The following is a 23,949-nucleotide window of genomic DNA, read 5'->3' as shown; positions in this document are numbered from 1 at the left end:
TTGCCGTCAAGTAAAAGTTTATTGAATGGAAAAAATAAACATTTGATTTTAAAGCAATACAAGAAGAAAAGAAATATCTTACATATGAGCAGAAAAACACAAGAAAGACATTCTCTTTAATCAGCTCGATAAATGCGTTACATTTAAAATGACGTATAAATGTTGAGGCAAAACGAGTGCAGATCTTTAGTTACAATTGTGCTTAAAAGGCAGACAGGCCAAAAAAAAACAAAAATAAAAAAGAAGCTTGGAGGAAGATTGACAATCTGACAAAGAAAACAGCCGAGGATGTCACGGCTCACTGACTGGAGACATGCAGGTGAGCGTGGGGAGTCAGGTGACAGGATTTGGGAGGAGAGTCCAAGGACATCCGGTGGGTGGATGGAGAGGGGTGGAGGTGGGGTGGAGGGGTGAACAGTGTTCAGACGGGAATTATACTTGCAGAAAGAACGCCTACACAAAAAGTTCCTACATCATTACATTGAATTTTTATTTGCATTAAAAGCCTAATTTACATTCACGCCGTGTCCGCACTGGGGTTCTCCATCACTCACTCCTTATCTCCATCTATTCCTCCTTGCCCCTCCTCTCTTTCACTCTTTATTCTCCTGCATCTCCCCTCCTTTCAATCTGCCTTTCATGTCACTCCATTAGGCGGGGTGCAGAGGGAGGGCTGATGGCTTCTCTCTCCGGCGTCCTTGCTTCGGTTTTGCTGCAGCTGTTGGGCTGTGATAAAGAGAGCAAAGAGGAGAAGTTTTCACACTAATTACAACATAATAATGGAGCACTCGGTAAAAGCCACTGTGAAAATGAAGGTCAAACAGTCATTCGTATAAAGTGAATAGAGTCTATTAGAAAGCATCTGTAAAGTGAAGAGAGATCGCTGAAGTGGGGGTAAAAGGGGATTTTTTTTATGAGACTGGAGTAATATAAGAACATTTACTGGTCACACTGGCAGTATTTCTTATGCCTGGGTCGTTGTTGGCCCTTCATCTTCAGAAATCTCTTCTATAAAAAACAAGAGAAGAAAAAAAATGCATTTTTTGTTTGCTACAGAGAGCCATTCTTCTTTGTTTCATCTTCAGTCATCACAGCACCACATAAAGATGTGATGAATGGATCTCCTCACTCACCTTCCTTCTTTTGACTCTCACGCACAAGACTATGACACAAACCATCAGGAGAATCGCAACCAGGCAGCCAACACCAATGGCAACCCACACCCACCAGGCGAGCCCCAACAGCCTCGGTGAAGCATCATCGTTACCGCCTGAAAGCCAAACAGATTATTGAAGCATTAAAAGTGTCAGATACACATTCAGTGAAGGATCTCTGTGAGCAGAAGTCGTGATAAACTGTACCCACAGTTTGTGTCGCAGGTTTTCTCACTCTTGCCATTCGGTTTGGGTGGAGACTTTGTTGTAGTTGGAGGCTCTGAAGAACAAAAACACACATCTTTATGTTTCTTTGACCACATATGCACACAAAGGTCTTCATTCCTAGTGCCTGTGTATTACCTTGTACTGTGATGCTCAGACGCTCACTAAATGTATTGCTGCCACAGGTGACGATACACTGCCAGGCCCCGTTATGTGAGCTTGTTACAGGTTTCAGTTGAACTGTTGATGAATCTGTGGGAGAATCTGCATTTGGACTCTGCCACTTCACTTCACATCCTTGGGGCTGACCTTTCACCTCACACTGGAGCGTTGCCTCATCGTTCGGCTTGAGAACAGCAGAGGGTTTGACGGAGACCGAAACTGAGAAGGAGAACAGACGGACAACAACAGATACATGAGAATCACAAAGAGAAAGGAGACCATGCTGAACAAGGTGCTTCATCCAAACTCACTACACACATGACAAAGCTTTATAACATGAGAGGAAAAGAATGAGAGCATATTACACTAAGTATTAAAGGAAATGTGGTAACTCTTTCACACATTGTAACATTTTTGGTGATATGAAAATATCATAGATAACCATTTAACTGTAGAGGGATTGTAATAAGTAGTGACCCAGCTAGTGGACTGGACTGTTTATTATGTCACAAGCTGATGTTTGTGTCCTTTTCCTTTACTACAAATTAGTGTTGACCAAATTGTATTTTTTTTGTCCCTAACTGTCATAATTTGCGGGCATCAGTGTCATATAGAAACACAGCATAAGCTTTTTTGTTTAAGCAGCCGTTCACTAAAAAAAAAACAAAAAACAAGAACTTAAGACTGTGGTGGTCCTGCCCACCCCGTGGCTCATCTCCTGTTCAGTGGTGTCCCACGTTGGGATTAGAGACATCAAACAAGGAAAGCTGCCTGTACAACAGAGTTTGTTAAAGAGGTTGTTCCCCGTACACGTCTGAAAGAGGACAGAGCCTTTCAGTCTGTGGAACAGTTTACACCACAACTACGTTTGGCTGACTCTATGGTATCCTTTAAAAAGCATTTAAAACGTATCTTTTTAAACAAGCCTTCTGTTGATCAACGCTTTTTAAATTTTACATTTTTATTTACTATTAAACTTTAATATTGTGTATATTGAAAATTCTGTGACGTAACTTTCTGTTTATTTTAATCTTTGTGTACAACGCTTTGTGACGGCCTGTCTTTGAAAAGCGCTTAATTAATAAACTTTACTTACTTATTTAAAGATGTTGAAGGCTGACTGGGAGAGGATTAAGTTGAATTAAGGGAATGTAGTACTCTGAGCTTGATTTTTCAATAGTATAATCTGGATTTTGGTCTCTGCTGCTTTGAATTGTCTAATGTGAGTGCAAAACATAGTGTGTAAGAAATACGTTGTATATCTTTGTTGTATATCCTTTTACCTGTTATAGTAACAGAACCATCAGTCACATTAAACTAATTTCCCCTCATTTCACAGCAGTGATGTTTTTATTAACCTGATTATCAGTGTAACATGAAAGGATCCAGAAAACAAAACCATAACTGTCCTAATATGTTAAAACCATCACTGTTCCAATAAATATGAGCATTTATTTGTAATTGTATATTTTTCAGGGTCTGCTGTTTACCTGAGAACACAGAAAGTGAATGTTCATGACGTGTCCCATCTGCCGAACATTTGAACTGTCCAGCATCTGTTTCTCTCACACTGGAGATTTCCAGATTCGTCTGTCTCACGACTGACCTCTGCACAAGTTCAGCATTGCCTAACACAGAAAATAAAAATATGTTCTAATATAATGTAATCATCATATACTGATGTTAACTGTTAAGCATTCTGAGATCCTAAAGTACCTTTGCGAGGGAAGCCTCTCTGATCAACACCATGAAGAAAGTCATTTCCATGATGCCACTGCAGAGAGCGTGTGTAGCTGCTGACCCCACACTTCAATGTGACTTTCTCCCTGACTTTTGCAAAGAAATCTTCACCTGCAGCAGAGAGTGCACCCAGCACTGAAAAGAAGACAATCACAGTAAATATATACGCATCTTGTATTAATGTGTATTTAAAGGAGGATATAAGAAACGTCTCCACATGGAGACAAAACCAGTCATATTCTCTGTATGTCGTCGTAAACTTGTGCAGTGACATTAAAGAACCTGAGATGATTAAAACACCACTTCAACCATATTTATAGAAGATTTTTCAGTTTGATTAAACATGAGGTTACACACCATCCACAACATGTGTGTGCAGTATTTTAAAGTATTATTCACAATATTGTCTTCACAAGTATATTCACTCACCAAACACAAACAACACAATCACCTTCATTCTGAAAGTCGACCTGAGGGTTTAAAATAAAACACAAATGAACATTACTGTTAACACGACATCATAACAAGAAAACTAATTAAACGTGAACACTTTCATTTCACACACAGCCACAGAGAGATTCTTCTTCACATGAACACTTTACAGAGAAACCACCAAGCCCTCGCTCTGTTTCCGTCCTCTCTCTGTGTCGCATGTTAAAAACAATAAAACTCAGTGTTGGACTTAAAAAGTGAAAAAGAGTGTCACTGAGAAAGTCAAACATTTCTTGTGGCTCTTTAATTTAATCTCACCAACAGCTCATGTGAAGGTGTTTCCTGTAAATCTGCTGTAACTTTACCTGACTGCTCATCAGAAATGAGAAGTTTTAAGAAGAAAAATATAAATTTGTTTCCACTCAAGTGACGTGTATATTAATTCTCCTAAAAAAAACAGCTCAACTGAGATCATTGTGTCCAATTAACTAGCATCAAAATGAATTTTAACACTTGCTGCCTCCACATAAGCTGCTTTAATCACGCCAAAAATTTAAAAAGTTAAAGCTCAGTTTTAAACTTAACTCTGTGAGCCTCATTTGAAAAATTAAATCTCAGTGACTGAACCACAGAATTAAACTCACAGGTTAACGAATCTTTAAGCCTATTAAATTAACATGATCGTACACATCAAAGGCTCAGAAACAAACTTCAGCACATTTTTTCTTCAGGTTTGTTTAAAAGACTTTAACTTCGACTCCGTACAAACAACAATTTCTGAAACACTTAAAACATTTAATCTATATTTGCTCTTAAACTGGTGCCTCTGCAGTAACTTTGAACTCCATTACGGAGCAAACAGAAAGTTTCCGGGATAGTCGAGTTAACTCCTTACTATTTATTCTGAAACATAAAACCCAACTTTAAAATGTGAGTTGAGCTCTTACCTTAATTTTGAGCAGATTGTGTGTCTTTTAGTTCAGTTATTGAAGGCAAAAATCTTTCTTCATCCTCTCCGTGCTTCACTTCACTGAAAACAAGAGCTCAAGGATGCAAAAGTGTAGAAGGCGGAAGACATCTGAAGAGAGAGCTGCACTCTGGAAAGTTGTAGGCCACTGCAAACCCCAGATCTTTGTGGGTTTGCTACTCAGGTCTACTTTCCTGCAATCTAGGCCTGGCATTTTCTACTCAGTGCAGTTCTTACAAGAAGCTAAAGAAAGTTCTGCACAGTGACTTAAAAAAAGCTCAGCTGCACACACTCAGTCAGATTATACTCATGGATCCACAATGATTCCTGTAACAGAGAAGTGAAAATAACTTGGAACTAAACAGAGAAGTCATAATAGGAAGAATAGAAAGAACACGGAGTATTAAAAAGAGACCAATATTTATTCATCACAGCAGAAGTAACAAAGTATTTGTTTTCAAAATAAAAGAAACTGAAGGTAAACGAGCTGATTTGCTGTTTTTTTTTCTTTTTTGACAGACATTAGTTCTTTTTCATTAAATGACATTTTCTCTCACTGTGGATGTTAAAGTCTTTCTTTGTCTTATTTCCTCACACTAACAGGCAGAGGAGGAGGAGGCGTCAGACTGAAGTGATGACACCAAACTCCAATCGTCCAATAAAAGCAGAGAGGACCCGAAGCAGCTGTGGGTCTTGTTGGTTTTCTGAAATTATTTGTGAGTTAAACTTGAACAGATGTCTGACAAAATCTCAGGTGGTTCTCAGTTTTACTCAGCAAGGCCCAGGAAACAAACTGAACCTGCTCTCTGACCAGACCTGAGGTTTGTAATCAGAGGATTTAAAGACAAATATCACCTCATTCAGCCTGCAGTAGAGGGAGAGCTATCATAGGTCTCTGTGGTGCACACCTTCACCTGATTGTTGACGATCACCCATCTGTGAGACACAAAGATAAAACACACAAAGGCCTGTTTAACAGCACCTGCTGCCTCCAAATGTATAGCTCAGGTACAGATGTCATAATAAAAGTTAAAGCAGGACTCATCAGTAGAAACTGGTCCATTTTCTTCTATTCAGACACAACACAAACATTTTTCCTCCAGGTATGTTGGTGATAGATGGATATAAATCCTTCAAACCTTCACTTCTTTGACAGATTAACACATCAGACTGTGCACATCAGCAGCCATGAAATGAGTTTTGTCAGAGCAGATGTGGAGTATGGTGCCCCCTGCTGAAGAAGCTCAAAGGTTACCTCATTTTATTTTAATGCAATTCTTTCCCGATATTTGCCCTGAACTAATAAATAACTTAAAAACTGTCCGTTTGGATGTTTGTAAGGAATTCATCTATTTTGTTTGTTTCTGCTGGAAGAAATGTTTTTACTTTTGCTATTATTTGACTAAAGTTGCTTCCAAAAATTTAATTAAAACTATGAAATATCCCTTCAACCAGGGCTGATTTGTCAATAATAAATATGAACATTGAAAAATAGCCGGTCCCTTCTTTTTCTGTCAGCTGCTCCCTTCAGGGGTCTTTACAGCAGATCATCCTCCAAGGAGGTTTTTAACAGAAGAAATGTTTAAGACTTCATGCCTTTGTAATCACTATACTGATTTGGTCTCTCCTTTGACTTATTTGAGCACAGATTTGATCACATGGCTCCACCCAGTTTCCACGTTCCTCTTTTTGACCAGGGAACAGGTGCTTGTTATTTTTGTCATTATGTAAGAACTGATTTAAATATAAATCCTGCACTTTCAAACGTGGCCTGTTTCCCATAAAAGCAGACATTGTGTCTGATATTTGCAATAATATTGCTGTCACTAGCTCCATTGCAGAGTTTTAAGGACTTAAGAACTCACATAAAATGGCACATAGAGGGCAGTAGTGGGCCACCTAAAATAATCCAAATGTACAAGTTATTAAAGCTGGCATGACACTTGTCTCCACATCAGAATACATTTTTTACGTTAGAGTCCAGGAAATAAAAAATTATGATTTTGACTAAATGCTGCTATTGTAAACTTGATTTGTTACTGCATCAATTCAGATTCTGTCTTAATACAAATGTAGTTTCATCTTTAAATGGTTTAAGACATTTAAATGTTAGAGTTGTTACCTTCAAGTAGGGGCCAGGTCTTCTATCGGTAGGCCTGAGTAATTGTTTGCCAAAAAGTAATTGTTTGTATTATATCTGCTTTAGATAACTTGTTGGCCTATAATATGTGAAACATATGTCAACTGTGTCCCTGATTAATTAAATCAAGTCATCTTGAGCCACAAACGACATTCCTATCACAAGGTAGAAGCTGCAATCAGTGTTTTTGCAGTGGCTTATATATAAGGTAAAAAATCTTGTTGACATTAAAAATGTCTTTTTAAAAAAAGTAATCTGGCCAAGTGGACAGCAGGAATTGCAACAAATATAACAATAGTTCTGTAAACATATTTTAAGTTGCCAAAAAGGACATAGAAACAATAACATGGAGTCATAAAGATACTTGAAAAACAGGTAATTATTCAATTTTACGTATAATGTTTGTAAATCCTGTTCACTAACGTTTGGGGCGATCGTGGTTCAGAGGGTTGGGAAGCTCATCTTGTAACCAGAAGGTTGCCCGTTTGATCCCCAGCTCTGTCTGTCTTGGTCGTTGTGTCCTTGGGCAAGACACTTCATCTACCGCCTACTGGTGATGGCCAGAGGGGCCGATGGTGCGATATGGCTGCCTTGCTTCTGTCAGTCTGCCCCAAGACAGCTGTGGCTACAACTGTAGCTGCCTCCACCAGTGTGTGAACGTGACAGTGAATGGATAGTGGAAATGTAATGTAAAGCGCTTTGAGGGTCTCGAAAAGCGCTATATAAATGCAATCTATTATTATTATAAAGTGTATTTACCAATATAAGTAAAGACATTACACATAAGAAACACGTGAAAACAAATCAGTTTTGGACAGAGGATCACTTTTTGGCACAACACTGAACACCCAGGGGGCGACAGCCTTAGCGGTCTCCTTTCGATGTGGAGGAGCAGCGGCTCTAATCTGAACCATAATCACTGAACTCCTCATCCGATCGCCAAGGGAGAGCCCATCCACCTTTCAGAGAAAGCTTATTTCCTGTCGTTAACACAGGGCTTGATTCACAGATTTTTGGCATTTCTCAACAATGCGCCATCTAGTGGCAGAGTGTTGCCAACATTTAGGACAAAGTAAGTTACTGGCAATGGGCATCATTTTTAAATTTTAAAAAGTCTCACATTTACGACTAGTGACAATGACGATGATTAGTCCCACACATCCCAAGTTCCAAGTAATAAACAAATAAAAGACTTGATTTCACTCACCTGAGATGAAGCACAGATCTCAGGGCTGATTATTAGTTATCAGAATATTAGTCACACAATCCATTAAAACTTCCCCAAAAGGCACCAGCTGACCACTTAGATTGACAAGTGAGGCTTATTTAGCTTTCATCTAATTTTTCATCTAATATTCAGCCCTACCCTCTTTGAGAAAACCCTTATCTGATTGGTTGCCCCTCACAAATACAAGATAAGAAAGGCAGGAGGGTGGGGCTTATGTCCTCAAAGCTAAAGCTATATACCTGAAAAATTAACAACATTAACATTATCCACGTCCTTTGACATCATGTAGAAGAAGAAGTAGAAAAAAAATATCAGAAACAAAAATTTAAAAAGCACATAACTTGACAGAAAAACATTTATTTATCACAGCAGAAGTAACAAAGCTTTTCTTTATGCAATAAAAAACAAGACAAAACAAGAATCATCAAATTATCACAATGTCAAGCTGTAATTGTCCAATAAAAGAAGAGGAAGCAGTGATAAATGATGGCAGCGGAAATCAACAGTCAGGGTTAAGAAAGAGTGAAGAGACTTGGGGAAGTTGCTCTAATGTTTGGGACTTGGCATTATACTAACAATATTCACTCAAGCATCCAAATCAGTAAATCAGGTGTTCTGGTCACTTCCATTTCTGAAATTTCCTCGCTAAATATTCCACGGTCAGCTCTTAGTGGTATGACACCAAAGTGGTATAACAGCAGCACACCCATGAAGATGTAGGACACATAAAATCACGGAGCAGAGTCAATCGCTACAGACCTCCAACCTTCATGTGACCTTCAGATCAGCATAAAGCACACTACGACTGGACTCTAGAGCAGTGGAGACATGTTCTCTGGAGTGACGAATCAAGATTCTCCATCTGGACAATGCAATGGACGGTTGCCAGGGGAACGCTTCTTGTCTGATTGCGTTGTGCTAAGTGTAAAGTTTGGTGGAGGGGGATTATTGTGAGGGATTGTTTTCCATTAGTTGGGCTCAGCTGGTTAGTTCCAGTAAAAGGAACTCTTAATGCTTCAGCATACCAAGACATTTTGGACAATTTCATTCTTCTTTGGGGATGGCCCCTTCCCGTTCCTGTTGGAACAACGTGACTGGCCTGCACAGAGTCCCGACCTCCACCCGACAGAACAACTTTGGGATGAATTAGAGCAGAGACTGTGAGCCAGGCCTTCTAGTGCAACATCATTGTCTGACCTCACAAATGTGCTTCTAGACAGGTGTCCAGGTGTACAGAAGCACCAAAAACACATATAAACACTCCTAAACCTTTGGAAAGCCTTCCTGTAAGAGTTTCAGCTGCCACAGTTGGTCGTACATCATATTAATCCCTATGGATTAAGAATGGGATGTCACTCAAGTTCATATGCGTGTCAAGGTAGACGAGTGAATACTTTTGGCAATAAAGTGTAATCTGTGTGTAAAGCCAGAACTGATGTCTGAGAGATCTTAGTTGGTTTTTAGTTTCACCCAGGAAGGCCCAGAAAACAAATCGACACCTCATCTGTACATCTGCACCAATTTACTGAAGAGTGTAATACTCAATCTGAGACAGTCATTTAGAATTTTGCGAGCTGTGAAGTGTGCCAGAACTTTTGTAAGAACTTGGTGGAGTGAAATCAGGACTCTGATCACTTACACAATCAATGAAGAACTTTAAGAAGAAGTTCACCATAATCTGTAAACACAGTGGTGCAGGAGGCGTTTAACCCATTTTCTTTTGGTTTCTTTTAACATAAGCTATCAACTCTACACATAAATATTTGATGAACGCCTTTCCTCACATGCCCTCCTTCTTCTCATACACTTACACAAGACAATGACACAAACTATCAGGAGCATCCCAAACTGGCAGCACAGCCCAATCGCAAACCACATCCAACAGGAGAGTCCCAGTGGGCAATCGTTGGCAACACCTGAATGCAACACAGATCATTGGAGAAAGTGAGGACAACAAGAATGAGTTACACATTCAGCAAAGGATCACTTTGATCAAATTTGCAGACATTTTGCAAAAGCTGGACGCACATGTTGTACATGTTGTACCCTGAACACTCGTTACAAACAATGTGACGTTCTTCGGGGTGGATGGTGGAGTTGTAGTTGGAGGCTCTGAAGAACAAAAACACACATCTTTATGTTTCTATTGACTACATATGTGGACATGGGTCTTCATTCCTAGTAACTGTGTATTACCTTGTACTGTGATGGCCAGACGCTCACTAAATGTATTCCTGCCACAGGTGACGAAACACAGCCAGGGCCCGTTATGTGAGGTTTTTACAGGTTTGAGTTGAACTGTTGATGTATTTGTGAGTGAATATGTATTTGGACTTCTCCACTTCACTTCACAACCATGGTGCTGACCTTTCACCTCACACCTGAGCGTTGCCTCATCGTTTAGCTCGAGAACATCAGAGGGTTTGACGGAGACCAAAACTGAGAAGGAAACAGACAGATAACCACAGATACAGTGAGAATCACAAAGAGAAAGGGAGACCAACAAGGAGCTTCATCCAAATTCATTACACATGACAAAGCTTTATAACATGAGATGAAATACAATGAGAGCATATTACACTAAGAATTAAAGTAAAAGTGGTAACTCTTTCACACATGGAACATTTTTGGTGAAATGAAACACAAATAAACATTTAACTGTAGAGGGATGGTAATAAGTAGTGACCCAGCTGGTGAGAGAAACGAGCAGTCCTGGACTGTTTGGTTTGGTTTGGTTTTTTTGGTCACTGTTATAATTTGCTTACACGGCATGACTGTCATATAGAAACACAAAGTAAGCTTTTTATTCAATTATCTGACAAAAAGAAATAAAAAACGAAGGAATAAAGCTAAAGTAGTTTTTTAAAGAAAATTCTGTTTATATAGTTAATAGTATAAAAAAATAGAATTATTAATTAATAGTTGTGTCTTATGTAATATTTAATAGCTATGGATGTAATTCTAGAGCCCAGCATATGTCCGTGGCCCCTCCGATGCTTCCCCTTCTCCTGATGGACTCCAGTAATGGCAGGGTGGCCACACTTGACACTGTGGTGGTCCTGCCCACCACCAGGTTGACTAGGAGGGGATTAAGTTGGATTTTGGGAAATGTAGTCTCCAAATTTCAAAACATATACAAGACATGCTGTGCAAGAAATTCATTTTGTATATTTGCTGTATATCCTTTACCTGTTATAGTAAAAGAACCATTAGCCACATAAAATAATTTCCCCTCATTTTTCAGCAGTGATGTTTTTATTAATCTGATTATCAATGTAATGTACAGGGAAAATTAAAACAAAACTATATTTGTCCTAATATGTTAAACGCTGCACTGTTCGGTTATATTTGAACATTTATTTGTAAATGTATATGTTTCAGGGTCTGCTGTTTACCTGAGAACACAGAAAGTGAATGGTTATGACGTGTCCAATCTGCCGAACATGTGAACCGTCCAGCATCTGTTTCTCTCACACTGGAGATTTCCAGATTCGTCAGTCTCACGACTGACCTCTGCACAAGTTCAGCACTGCCTAACACAGAAAATAAAAATATGTTCTATTATAATGTTACCATCAAATACTTTACTGTTAAGTGTTCTGAGATAATCAAAGACCTTTGCGAGTGAAGCCTCTCTGATCAACACTATGAAGAAGGTCATTTCCATGATACCACCGCAGAGAGCGTGTGTAGCTGCTGACCCCACACTTCAATGTGACTTTCCCCCCGACTTTTGCAAAGAAATCTTCACCTGCTGCAGAGAGTGCACCCAGCACTGAAAAGAAGACAATCACAGTAAATAAATACTTGTCTTTTAACAATGCTTATTTAAAGGAGGATATAAGAAACGTCTCTACATGGAGACAAACAAGTCATATTTTCTTCATTTTGTTGTAAACTTGTAGAGTGACATTAAACCACCTGGGATCAGTAAAACACCACAACAACCATACTTTTCAAGTATGACTTTTCAAGTAGATTAAACATGACGTCACACACCATCTACAACATGTATGTGCAGTATTTTAAAGGATTATTCACAATATTGTCTTCACAAGTATATTCACTCACCAAACACAAACAACACAATCACCTTCATTCTGAAAGTCGACCTGAGGGTTTAAAATAAAACACAAATGAACATTTGTGTTAACACTAAATCATAAAAAGAAAACTTATTAAAAGTGAACACTTTCATTTTATACACAGCCACAGAGAGATAAACAGTTTACAGAGAAACCACCAAGCCCTCGCTCGATTTCCATCCTCTCTCTGTGTCGTATGTTAAAAATAAGAAATCCTTCTGAAACATAAAACCCAATTTTAAAATGTAAGTTGAGCTCTTACCTTAATTTTGAGCAGATTCTGTGTCTTTTAGTTCATTTAGTGACGGCAAAAATCTTTCTTCGTCCTCTCCGTGCTTCACTTCACTGAAAACAAGAGCTCAAGAATGCAAAAAGTGTAGAAAGCGGAAGACATCTGAAGACAGAGCTGCAAAGTTGTTAGCCACTGCAAACCCCAGATCTTTGTGGGTTTGCTACTCATGTCTGCATTTTCCTGCAATCTAGGCCTGGCATTTTCTACTCAGTGCAGTTCTTACAAAAAGCTGAAGAAAGTTCTGCACAGTGACTTAAAAAAGGCTCAACTGCACACACTCAGTTAGACTACTCTCATGGATCAATTGTCACAATGATTTCTGCAAAAGAGAAGTGAAAATAACTTGGAAATAAACAAGGAAGTCATAATAGAAAGAAAAGAAAGAACACAGAGTTTGAAAAAAGACTAATATTTATTCATCACAGCAGAAATAAGAAAGTATTTGTTTTCAAAATAAAAGAAACGGAAGGTAAACGAGCTGATTTGGTGTTTTTTCTGTTTTTCCCCCGACAGTCATTAGTTGCAATTTTTTTTATTTAATGACATTTTCTCTTATTGTGGATGCTAAATTCTTTCTTTGTCTTATTTCCTCACACTAGAGGAGGTGTCGTCAGACTAAAGTGATGACACCAAACTCCAATCGTCCAATAAAGGCAGAGAGGACCCGAAGCAGCCGTGGGTCTTGTTGGTTTTCTGAAATAATTTGTGAGTTAAACTTGAACAGATGTCTGATTGATCTCAGGTGGTTCTCAGTTTTACTCAGCAAGGCGCAGGAAAACAAACCGAACCTGCTCTCTGACCAGACCTGTGGTTCGTAATCATGCCCTGAACTAATAAATAACTCAAACAATGACCAGAGAGCAGCAAGCACATATATAATAAGCAGTTTGTAAGTTTGTAAGCAAGTCATCTATTTTGTTTTCTGTAGGATAAAATGCTTTTATTTTTCTTTTGCTATTGTTTGAATAAAGTTCTATCCAAAATTTGATTAAAACTATGAAATATCCCTTAAGAATGAAAATCCAGGTAAATGTTTAGCACTGAAACAAAGAACATGTTGCATTTACTTAATTTAATAGTAGACATTGGTTGTACATAGACGTTCTAACAATTGAGGTAAATTGATGACGTTATTCATATTCAATAAACTGGTGCATTTTGTGTTGATAAAATGTCATTGTAATGTGTTTTATTGTGGCGGGGCATGGTTGGTAGTGTGGCTGTCACACCTGGGCCACATCAGCTGGTCACGCCTCCCCTGCACATTATAGGGAACTGGGTCCTGAACATGGGTTGTTTTTGGTGATGTGTTCGGCTGCGAGCTGAGAAGCTGCTGCTGTGGTATAAAGTTACAGCAACCATAAAGATAAATGAAAAACAGGTAATTTTCTGAGTTTATCCTTTGTAAATCCTGTTTACTAAAGTCTGTTTACTAAAATAAGTAATGCCATTACACATAAAAAACAAATGGAAATAAATCAGTTTTGGGCAGACGATCCCTTTTGGCACAACACCAAACACCTCACGCGGGAGGCGAAAGCCTTAGCGGTCTCCTTTCGATGTGAAGGAGTAGAGGCTCTACTCTGAACCCATCCATAATCACTGAACTCCTCACCCTGTCGCTAAGAGAGGGCCCATCCACCTTTCATAGAAAGCTCATTTCCTGCAGTTAACAAAAAGATCAGGCCTTCATTCACAAATTTTTGGCATTTCTCAACAATGCGTCATTTGATTGCTGACTGTTGCCAACATTTTGGACAATTAATAATACATTTTAACAATTAAATTAAATGACAAGTAAATCTGGGACTGATTAGTGACAACATCGATGATTAGTTGCACACATCCCGAGTTCCAAATAATAAACAAATTTCACTCACCTGAACTGAAGCACAAACCTAATATTTATCAGAATATTAGTTACACAATCCATTAAAACGTCCACAAAAGTCATTAGCTGACCACTTTAATTGACAAGTGAACATTATTTATCTTATTTTCATCTGAAGCCCTACCCTCCGTAAGAAAATCCTTTTCTACAGTGGCCATGAGAGGCCAAATGGATTGCAACTTAAAAAAAACCCCCACCAGCAATAAGAAAAACACTGCAAAAACACACAAAACACAACTGAAATAGGAAAAAAGAAAACAGAAATTAGAAAAAACAAAAACAGAAATAGGAAAAAACTAATTTCCAAAAGCACAAGGGAAGTGTCTCTGGGGAGAAAATAACCCTACAGACCAGTTGCAGGAACCAAAATATGCTAAGAAGTGCACTGGGAGACACTTAAAAGAAATGCATGTCTATCTATCAGTTTTGTGAGGAAAGAAAAGATGAGAGGTAAGTGTGTTAGCCTAACTATTAGCCTAAAAATCTGTCATCAGTATTATATGAATCATGAGACTAAAACACACTTACATAGCATATTTTGGTTCCTGCAACTGGTCCGTAGGGTTATTGTCTCCCCAGAAACACTTCCCTTGTGCTTGGGAAATCAGTTTTTTCATATTTCTGTTTTCGTTTTTTCTATTTTTGTTTTCTTTTTTCCTATTTCCATTTTCCATCCATCCATCTTCTTCCGCTTTATCCGGGGCCGGGTCGCGGGGGAAGCAGCCTAAGCAGAGAAGCCCAGACCTCCCTCTCCCCAGCCACCTCCTCCAGCTTATCCGGGGGAACACCAAAGCGTTCCCAGGCCAGCCGAGAGATATAATCTCTCCAGCGCAGGGGTGCCCAATCCCGGTCCTCGAGAGCTACTATCGTGCAGCTTTTAGATGCATCCCTACTCCAACACAGCTGAATCAAATGGTTTGATCTCTTCAGCATGCCATCATGTTTGGCAAAGACCTGATAACAAGCCATTCATTTGATTCAGGTGTGTGGGAACAAGGATGTATCTAAAAGCTGCAGGACGGTAGCTCTCGAGGACCGGGATTGGGCACCCCTGCTCCAGCGTGTCCTGGGTCTGCCCCGGGGCCTCCTCCCGGTGGGACATGCCTGAAACACCTCACCCAGGAGGCGCCCAGGAGGCGCCCAGGAGGCATCCTTGTCAGATGCCCGAACCACCTCAGCTGGCTCCTTTTGATGTGGAGGAGCAGCAGCTCTACTCTGAGCCCCTCCCGGATGGCTGAACTTCTCACCCTATCTGTAAGGGAGAGGCCAGCCACCCTTCGGAGGAAGCCCATTTCCGCCGCTTGTATCCGCGATCTCGTTCTTTCGGTCACTACCCACAGCTCATGGCCATGGGTGAGGGTAAGGACATAGATTGACCGGTAAATTGAGAGCTTTGCTTTTACACTCAGCTCCCTCTTCACCACAACGGTGATGCTTCGTTGACCACATATGTAAACATGGGTCTTCATTCCTAGTAACTGTGTATTACCTTGTACTTTGATGGCCAGACGCTCAATAAACGTATTCCTGCCACAGGTGACGAAACACAGCCAGGGACCATTATGTGAGGTTTTTACAGGTTTGAGTTGAACTGTTGATGTATTTGAGGGTAAATATGTATTTAGACGCCTCCACTCTACTTCACAACCATGGTGCTGACCTATAACCTCACACTGGAGCGTTGCCTCATCGTTCAGCTTGAGAACAGCAGAGGGTTTGACGGAGACCAAAACTGAGAAGGAGAACAGATGGACAACAACAGATACAGTGAGAATCACAAAGAGAAAGGGAGACAAACAAAGTGCTTCATCCAAACTCATTACACACGTGACAAAGCTTTATAACATGAGAGGAAAAACAGTGAGAGCATCTTACACTAAGTATTAAAGGGAAAGTGGTAACTCTTTCACACATGGGAACATTTTTGGTGATATGAAAATATCATAAATAAACATTTAACTGTAGAGCAATTGTAATAAGTAGTTATACAGCTGGTAAGAAAAAAGAGCAGGCCTTGATTACTTTGTATTATTTGTTTGATGTCGCAGTTTGGAATCAGAGAGGACAAAGTTTTAGCAGGAAGGATGTCTGTAGCACAGAGTTTGTTAAAGCATCACAGCAGTGATGTTTTTATTAATCTGATTATCAGTGTAACGTGGAAGGATCCTTAAAACAAAAACATAACAGGCCTAATATGTTAAACCCATCACTGATCCATTAAATGTGAACATTTATTTGTAAAAAAATTTGCAATTTTCCAGGGTCTGCTTTTTACCTGAGAACAGAGAAAGTGAATGTTCATGACGTGTCCCATCTGCCAAACATTTGAACTCTCCGGTATCTGTTTCTCTCACACTGGAGATTTCCAGATTGTTCTGTCTCACGACTGACCTCCGTGCAAGTTCAACAAGTCCTAACACAGAAAATAGAAATAGGCTCTAATATAATTAGTCATCATATACTGATGTTAACTGTTAAGTATTCTGAGATTCTCAAGTACCTTTGCGAGTGAAGCCTCTCTGATCAACATTAAACACAACGTCAGTTCCATGATGCCACTGCAGAGTGTGTCTGTAGCTGCTGACCCCACACTTCAATGTGACCTTCCCCCCGACTTTTGCAAAGAAATCTTCACCTGCAGCAGAGAGTGCACCCAGCACTGAAAAGAAGACAATCACAGTTAATAAATACTCTGCTTTTATTAATGTGTATTTAAAGGAGGATACAAGAAATGTCTCTGCATGGAGACAAAACAAGTCATATTCTCTCTTTATGTTAGAGAACCTGAGTAAAACAACACTACAACCATATTTATACATGATTTTTCAATTAGATCAAACATGAGATCACACACCATCTACAACATGTCATGGTCCTGGGTCGGTGACCCAGCGCTTTAAGTTTATTATTATCATTTTCTAGTTTATTATTATGATGATTATTATTGTTTGAGTTCTCTTCGGTCTGCCTCTGAGTCTGCGTCTGTATCTCTGTCTGTCTATGGTGTCACCCCGTCTGTTTGTGAATCTGTCTGTTCAGTTCAGCATCTTGTCTGGTTCCCTGTGTCTGAGTTTCCTGTTTTATTGTGAAGGTCTGTGTCTTATGTGAGTGTGCTCAGTTTACATTTCCCCTGTCTCGTCAGCTGTGATTTCTCCCAGGTGTGTTCCCCTCCTGTCTCTCATCCCTTGATTACTACCGTCTGTGTATTTAAGCCCTGTGTTTCTCTGTGTCAGTGTTGCGTTGTACCCTCAACTAGCTGTGTGTTCTGCTTCTATGTGCCTAGTGTTTGGTCTCCTGCTCCAGTTTTCTTTTCCAGTGTTTCAGTCCTTGGTTCCTCTGTTCAGACTTTTGTTTGTCTTTTGGTGAGTTTAGTTTGTACGAGGTTTTTCCCAGCAATAAAGCTGCGCTTTCAGTTTCACTTCCGTGTCTGAGTTCTGCATTTTGGGTCCACCACTCCTGCTTGCCTGCCTGCCACACAGCGATTCATGACACAACATGTGTGTGCAGTATTTTAAAGGATTATTCACAATATTGTCTTCACAAGTATATTCACTCACCAAACACAAACAACACAATCACCTTCATTCTGAAAGTCGACCTGAGGGTTTAAAATAAAACACAAATGAACACTAGAAAAAATTGCATTTCCTGCGAAAATGCTGTGTGGATGCCTTACGCTGAAGATTTCTGCTGAAAAAAGCAGAAAAAGTTGAAAAAACAAAAAACATTGCCCTGAGCGAGATTCGAACCTGGCCTTTCTGATCTATAGGCGGCGTCTCACCTTACTGGACCAAACTGATTCTTACAAAGAAGAGGTGGAGAGACTGACAATTCTGGTGAAATTAGCAGAAGCTGCTTAGTATTGTGCTAATAAGAGGTGAAAAGGCTAAACATTTAGCAGAAAAGAGGTGAATCAGAAGAAGTTCTGCTGAAAAGAGGTAAAGAAGCAAAAAGATGAGTTGAAAAGAGGTGTAGAAGTGCTTGCTGAAGATGGCTGTATGTGTAATGACACACTGGAGAGTGTCAAGAAAGCAGAGCGCATGCAAGCAGGGAACATGTGTAGCAACTGTCACAGGTAGGATTCGAAACTCTGCCCCCGGGTCTCACGGCAGCTGCCCTACCCTCTGAGCCAAATGAGTTCTGGTCTCAAGCAAATATATGATGAGAGAGAAAATGTGCACTGTGGAGCAGAAGCTCAAATTAGCAGAAAAGAGGTGAAGAGGAAGAACTTTGTTGTGAAATGAGGTAAAGAAACTGAAATTTGTGCTTAAAACAAGTGAAAAAGCTGAACTCTGAAATCCTGCTAAAACAGTAGTAGAGGCTGATATTTTTCAGCTACTCACTGAGCCAAACTGGTTCTCACGTAACTGAAAAAAGGTGGAAAAGCTTAAAATTCTAATGAAAACAGCAGAAGAGGCTAAGTGCACTGTGGAGCAGGAGCTCTAATTAGCAGAAAAGAGGTGAAGAGGAATAATTTCTGCTGAAAAGAGGTAAAGAAGCAAAAAGCCGAGTTGAAAAGAAGTGTAGAAGCAGAAGTGCTTGCTGAAGATGGCTGTATGTGTAATGACACACTGGAGAGTGTCAAGAAAGCAGAGCGCATGCAAGCAGTGAACATGTGTAGCAGCTGTCACAGGTAGGATTCGAACCTCTGCCACCGGGTCTCACGACAGATGCCCTACCCTCTGAGCCAAATGAGTTCTGGTCACAAGCAAAGATATGATGAGAGGGAAAATGTGCACTGTGGAGCAGAAGCTCAAATTAGCAGAAAAGAGGTGAAGAGGAAGAACTTTGTTGTGAAATGAGGTAAAGAAACTGAAATTTGTGCTTAAAACAAGTGAAAAAGCTGAACTCTGAAATCCTGCTAAAACAGCAGAAGAGGCTGATATTTTTCAGCTACTCATTGAGCCAAACTGGTTCTCACGTAACTGAAAAAAGGTGGAAAAGCTTAAAATTCTAATGAAAACAGCAGAAGAGGCTGAGTGCACTGTGGAACAGAAGCTCAAATTAGCAGAAAAGAGGTGAAAACAGCAGAAGAGGGTGAGATTTGTGCTGATAAGAGGTGAAACTGCGGAACCAATCAGAGGTACTGCTTCTGTCTGCTTCATCAGGCTGTGTACTTGTATGTATTTCTGCCATAGACTGTTAACCAGAATCTGAGGTCCATATTAGAAAAGCTGCTAAAATCATTAAACTTTGCAGAATTGTAATAAATTATCAATATGAATTACCGGTCTGTGATAGTGTATAAATTTGTAGTTAAAAAAAAAACATGTGGGCCAAGGTGGAATCGAACCCACGACCTCTGGTCTGAAGAGCGGTGTCATTACCAATCGCGCCACCTCTAAGGGGGCGGGCGCTTTGAAAAAAAGGGTGATGAGGAGTCAGAATTAGATCGCGGTGAGACGCGAAAAACGCCGTTTTTTGGAGTTACAAAACGTCGTGTAACTCAAAAACTAGGTGGGATAGAAGCATAATTCTTGCACTGGGTGAATCAGCGGACTTTGGTGTACTTTGACTGCGATTTACATAGCTCTTTGTATCTCCGTCGCGGAGATATGACGAGAGAAGAAACGGCTTCATTTTCGGAATTTGAAAAATGAGAGGAGGACAGATTTCCACCCCTCAAACAAGTCTAACTCATCTCAGAACGGTAATAGGTGAGAAAATAATTCTTGAATTGTGAGTGTCAGGAGTGTCTGAAGATATACGGGGACAAGCCTCATGTCTTAACTTTGCTTCGTTAAGGAGATATGACGATTTGAAAATGCCTTCAGTTTCAGTATTTCAGCTCTGAGTTTCACAACCTCCCCATAGACTTTGAATGGGGAGTTTTTAGACCATGTGTCACTTCGAGGCAAATTGTGAAAAAAACGTAACTCTCACAATAATTATAGTGACACTGTCTTAAAGCCAGCAAAAATACCTACGTTTTGATGTATAATTTGTGGAAGTTGAGTGGAAATTGAGCGAGTAGCAAGGAGTTGTTCAGACATGAAGAGAAAATTCAGAACGGACGAGTGTGCAGTGGGAGTTAATTGCATAGCAACCATAGCAACACATGTATTTTCTGAAAAATCACAAAGTTGTAACTGAAAACTTAAAGAGTCATTACATGAAAACGGTAACAGATATGAAAAAGCTGAATCACACAGGAATAGCCCAATCATCTGAGAACGTTTTAAAGTTTGAATGGAGTTTCTAGGTGAAAGTATGAGGAAGTAGTTAAGTTTCAAAGACAAGCAAGTTTTAGCAGAATTGTAGAAGTTTCCCATTCATTTCAATGGGACAAATTAAAGGAAAAAAGTGTAATATTTTAAAAAGTATAATAGTAATAAGTACCAAAAGATATAGCAGTCGAAAGCAGAAATAGCAGAACAGTTTAGAGTTTGAATGGTAAAAATCGGCTGAAAACTGAGGGAGTAGTTAAGCGGCAAAGAAACGGAGCAACTAGAATAACTAGAAAAATTTGCATTTCCTGCGAAAATGCAGTGTGGATGCTTAAAGCTGAAGCTGTATGCAAAAAGTAGCTGAAAAAGCTGAAAAGTTGCAGAAATTGTAAAAACTTTGCAGAAGCAAAAGAAGTTTGCTAAAATGGAATAACTTAGCAGAACTGCAATATCTTAGAGGAAACATAATACTTGGCAGAAATACAATAGCATAGCAGAATTTAGCAGAAATATTGTAACTTACCAGAAACATGATAACTTCTCAAAAATACAAGAATTTAGGAGAAATAGTATAAGATAACAGAAAGAATATATTTTGCCAAAAATACTTAAACATTACAGAAACACTATGATTTAGAAAAATAGTACAACAGAGCAGAAATATTGTGATTTACCAGAGACACTGTGATGAACTATGAATATTGTAATTTTAAATTAAGACTATGTTTTAGCACAAATATTATAATTTGGCAGAAATACTATAATTTAGCAGAAATACTATATTAAGCACAAATCCTATAAAAAGCAGAAATGGTATGATTAAGCATAAATACTACATTTAGTAGAAATACTTTGTTTTAGCACAAATCCCATAAAAAGCAGAAATACTGTACTATGATTTAGTAGAAAGACTATAATTAATCAGAAATACTAAATTTAGCAGAAATACTATATTAAGCACAAATCCTATGAAAAGCAGAAATAGTATGATTAAGCATAAATACTACATTTAGCAGAAATACTATATTAAGCACAAATCTTATAAAAAGCAGAAATACTATATTAAGCACAAATCCTATAAAAGCAGAAATAGTATATTAAGCACAAATCTTATAAAATAGCAGAAATAGTGTGATTTAGCACAATAGTAATAAGTTAAACAGAAAAATTGGAAAAGCAAAATGGACAGCTGAAAAAATGCTGAACATGCTGAGGTTCCCTCAAATATACTTGTTAAATGACAAAAATCAGCAAAAAAATTTATGACTGCCACACAATTACAAATATGTACACATGAGGAAACACACATGCACAGAGAGACACACACACAAGATCCAATTCAGTCAACCAGTCTAAATATATTGAATTTGAATCTTACAATGGGATCATCCCATTAAAAGGCTTTCTCTCTCTCTCTCTCTCTGTCACACACACACACACACACACACACACACACACACACACACACACACACACACACACACACACACAGGGAGAGAGAAGTAAGTTTCTAGGTCAGCCTGGGAGCTGGTGAATTTGAATCCACCAATCAGAGAGGCTGTGCACTTTTCCCCACCAAAACAGGTGCATCTGTTTACACACGCAGCAGCACAGAGAGACACAGGATTTTTGCAGTCTATTTCTCATAGTGACGACTCCCCTCAAACAAATGACCGTAATTTCCTAACCGTAGGGGCTAGAACGGTCATTCTTACACCGTTTTGTTCAGAAGAGATGGGGGAATCTTCAAGTGTTGACAATTTAATATTAAAATATGAATTTTTAGAGATATATGACATGGATGACTTGTTGACTTAGAAGCCACGAATTCCCCAATATGCAAATTTGAATGCCTGAGACCACATATGTGATTGGCTGGCTGGGAAGCCGTGCAGGCCCTGATTTGTGGATTTGAATTCCTCAGCCCTCAGATATGATTGGCTGGCTTAGAAGCCACGAAGGCCCCAATATGCAAATTTGAATGCCTCAGGACACTTATTTGATTGGCTGGGAAACTGTGCAGGCCCTGATTTGAAAATTTGAATGTCTCAGGCCTCACAGAGGATTGGCTGCCTGGGGACCTGGCAGAAATATATAGAAATACTATTATTAAGCATAAATACTACATTTAGTAGAAATACTATGTTTTAGCACAAATACTATAAAAAGAAGAAAAACTATAATTTAGCAGAAATACTATATTAAGCACAAATCCTATAAAAAGCAGAAATACTATAATTTAGAACAAATAGTATGAAAAGCAGAAATACTATAATTTAGCAGAAATACTATGTTAGGCACAAATCCTATAAAAAGCAGAAATACTATAATTTAGCAGAAATACTATGTTAGGCACAAATCCTATAAAAAGCAGAAATACTATAATTTAGCAGAAATACTATATTAGGCATAAATCCTATGAAAAGCAGAAATACTGTATTTAGCACAAGTACCGAAAAGTACCAGAAAAAGTATGATTTAGCAGAAATACTGTATTTAGCACAAGTACCGAAAAGTACCAGAAATACTATGATTTAGCAGAATAGTAATAACTTATTGAAACACAAATGCACAGAGGGACACACAAACACAGGCTCTAATCCAGTCAACCAGTCTAACTATGTTCAATTTAAATCCTACAATGACATGCTGTCAAATAAGGGCAGGGTCCTCTCTCTCCCACTAAACACACACACACACACACACACACACACACACACACACACACACACACACACACACACACACACACACACACACACAGGGAGAGAGGACTAAGTTTCTAGGTCAGCCTGGGAGCTGCTGAATTTGAATCCACCAATCAGAGAGGCTGTTTACGTTTTCCCGCCAAAACAGCTGCATCTTTTTACACACGCAGCACAGAGACATAGACCTGCTTCTTTCAGTTTATTTCACATAGTGAGGATTCCCCTCAAACAAATGACCATAATTTCCTAACCATAGGGGCTAGAGCGGTCATTCTTACACCGTTTTGTTCAGAAGAGATGGGGGAATCTTCAAGTGTTGACAATTTATCATTAAAATATGAATTTTTAGAGATATATGACATGGATGACTTGTTGACTTAGAAGCCACGAATTCCCCAATATGCAAATTTGAATACCTGGAGCCCACATACATGATTGGCTGGCTGGGAAGCTGTGCAGGCCCTGATTTGTGGATTTGAATTCCTCAGCCCTCAGATATGATTGGCTGGCTTAGAAGCCATGAAGGCCCCAATATGCAAATTTGAATGCCTCAGGACACATATATGATTGGCTGGGAAACCGTGCAGGCCCTGATTTGAAAATTTGAATGTCTAAGTCCTCACAGAGGATTGGCTGCCTGGGGACCTGGCAGAAATATATAGAAATACTATGATTAAGCATAAATACTACATTTAGTAGAAATACTATGTTTTAGCACAAATACTATAAAAAGCAGAAATACTATAATTTAGCAGAAA

At 39.1% G+C, this 23,949-nt stretch overlaps 2 protein-coding genes across 3 annotated transcripts in view; both read right to left on the bottom strand.

Moving 5' to 3' along the window:
• Positions 1-4,840, bottom strand: LOC145419385 (uncharacterized). Its single transcript, XM_080308399.1, has 9 exons — positions 4,661-4,840; positions 3,711-3,751; positions 3,258-3,416; positions 3,032-3,169; positions 1,518-1,760; positions 1,366-1,434; positions 1,134-1,270; positions 944-1,008; positions 1-726 (listed from the first exon to the last, which is right to left on the bottom strand). The coding sequence occupies exons 2-9, from the start codon at positions 3,736-3,738 to the stop codon at positions 651-653; spliced, it is 915 nt and encodes a 304-aa protein (XP_080164525.1). The 5' UTR covers positions 3,739-3,751; positions 4,661-4,840; the 3' UTR covers positions 1-650.
• A 3,549-nt stretch (positions 4,841-8,389) lies between these two features.
• Positions 8,390-23,949, bottom strand: part of LOC113031347 (uncharacterized) — a 91,802-nt gene continuing 76,242 nt past the window's right edge. Inside the window, exons 1-7 of one of the 2 annotated variants that reach the window (XM_026183350.2) lie at positions 12,396-12,754; positions 12,120-12,160; positions 11,665-11,823; positions 11,444-11,581; positions 10,245-10,487; positions 10,077-10,160; positions 8,390-9,964 (exon numbers count right to left, since the gene is read on the bottom strand). In XM_026183350.2, the coding sequence (XP_026039135.2) occupies positions 9,798-9,964; positions 10,077-10,160; positions 10,245-10,487; positions 11,444-11,581; positions 11,665-11,823; positions 12,120-12,147 (819 nt within the window). In that variant the 5' untranslated portion in view covers positions 12,148-12,160; positions 12,396-12,754 and the 3' untranslated portion in view covers positions 8,390-9,797. Of the gene's footprint in view, positions 9,965-10,076; positions 10,161-10,244; positions 10,488-11,443; positions 11,582-11,664; positions 11,824-12,119; positions 12,161-12,395; positions 12,755-17,873; positions 17,915-23,949 lie in introns of those variants that run through there. The other variant, XM_080308396.1, reaches the window with a different exon arrangement.

Source organism: Astatotilapia calliptera, chromosome 11 (assembly GCF_964374335.1).
Source record: "Astatotilapia calliptera chromosome 11, fAstCal68.1, whole genome shotgun sequence".
Classification (NCBI taxonomy): domain Eukaryota; kingdom Metazoa; phylum Chordata; class Actinopteri; order Cichliformes; family Cichlidae; genus Astatotilapia; species Astatotilapia calliptera.
Note: the sequence above shows the minus strand (reverse complement) of the source record. Positions and strands in the feature narration are given on the sequence as shown.

Coding starts and splice junctions, on each gene's coding strand:
- LOC145419385 (XM_080308399.1), bottom strand. CDS start 3,738: ATGAAGGTGATTGTGTTGTTTGTGTTTG. Junction 3,170..3,257: donor GAGAGGCTTCCCTCGCAAAG/GTACTTTAGGAT, acceptor TTTCTGTGTTAG/GCAATGCTGAACTTGTGCAG. Junction 1,271..1,365: donor GAAAACCTGCGACACAAACT/GTGGGTACAGTT, acceptor TTTGGCTTTCAG/GCGGTAACGATGATGCTTCA.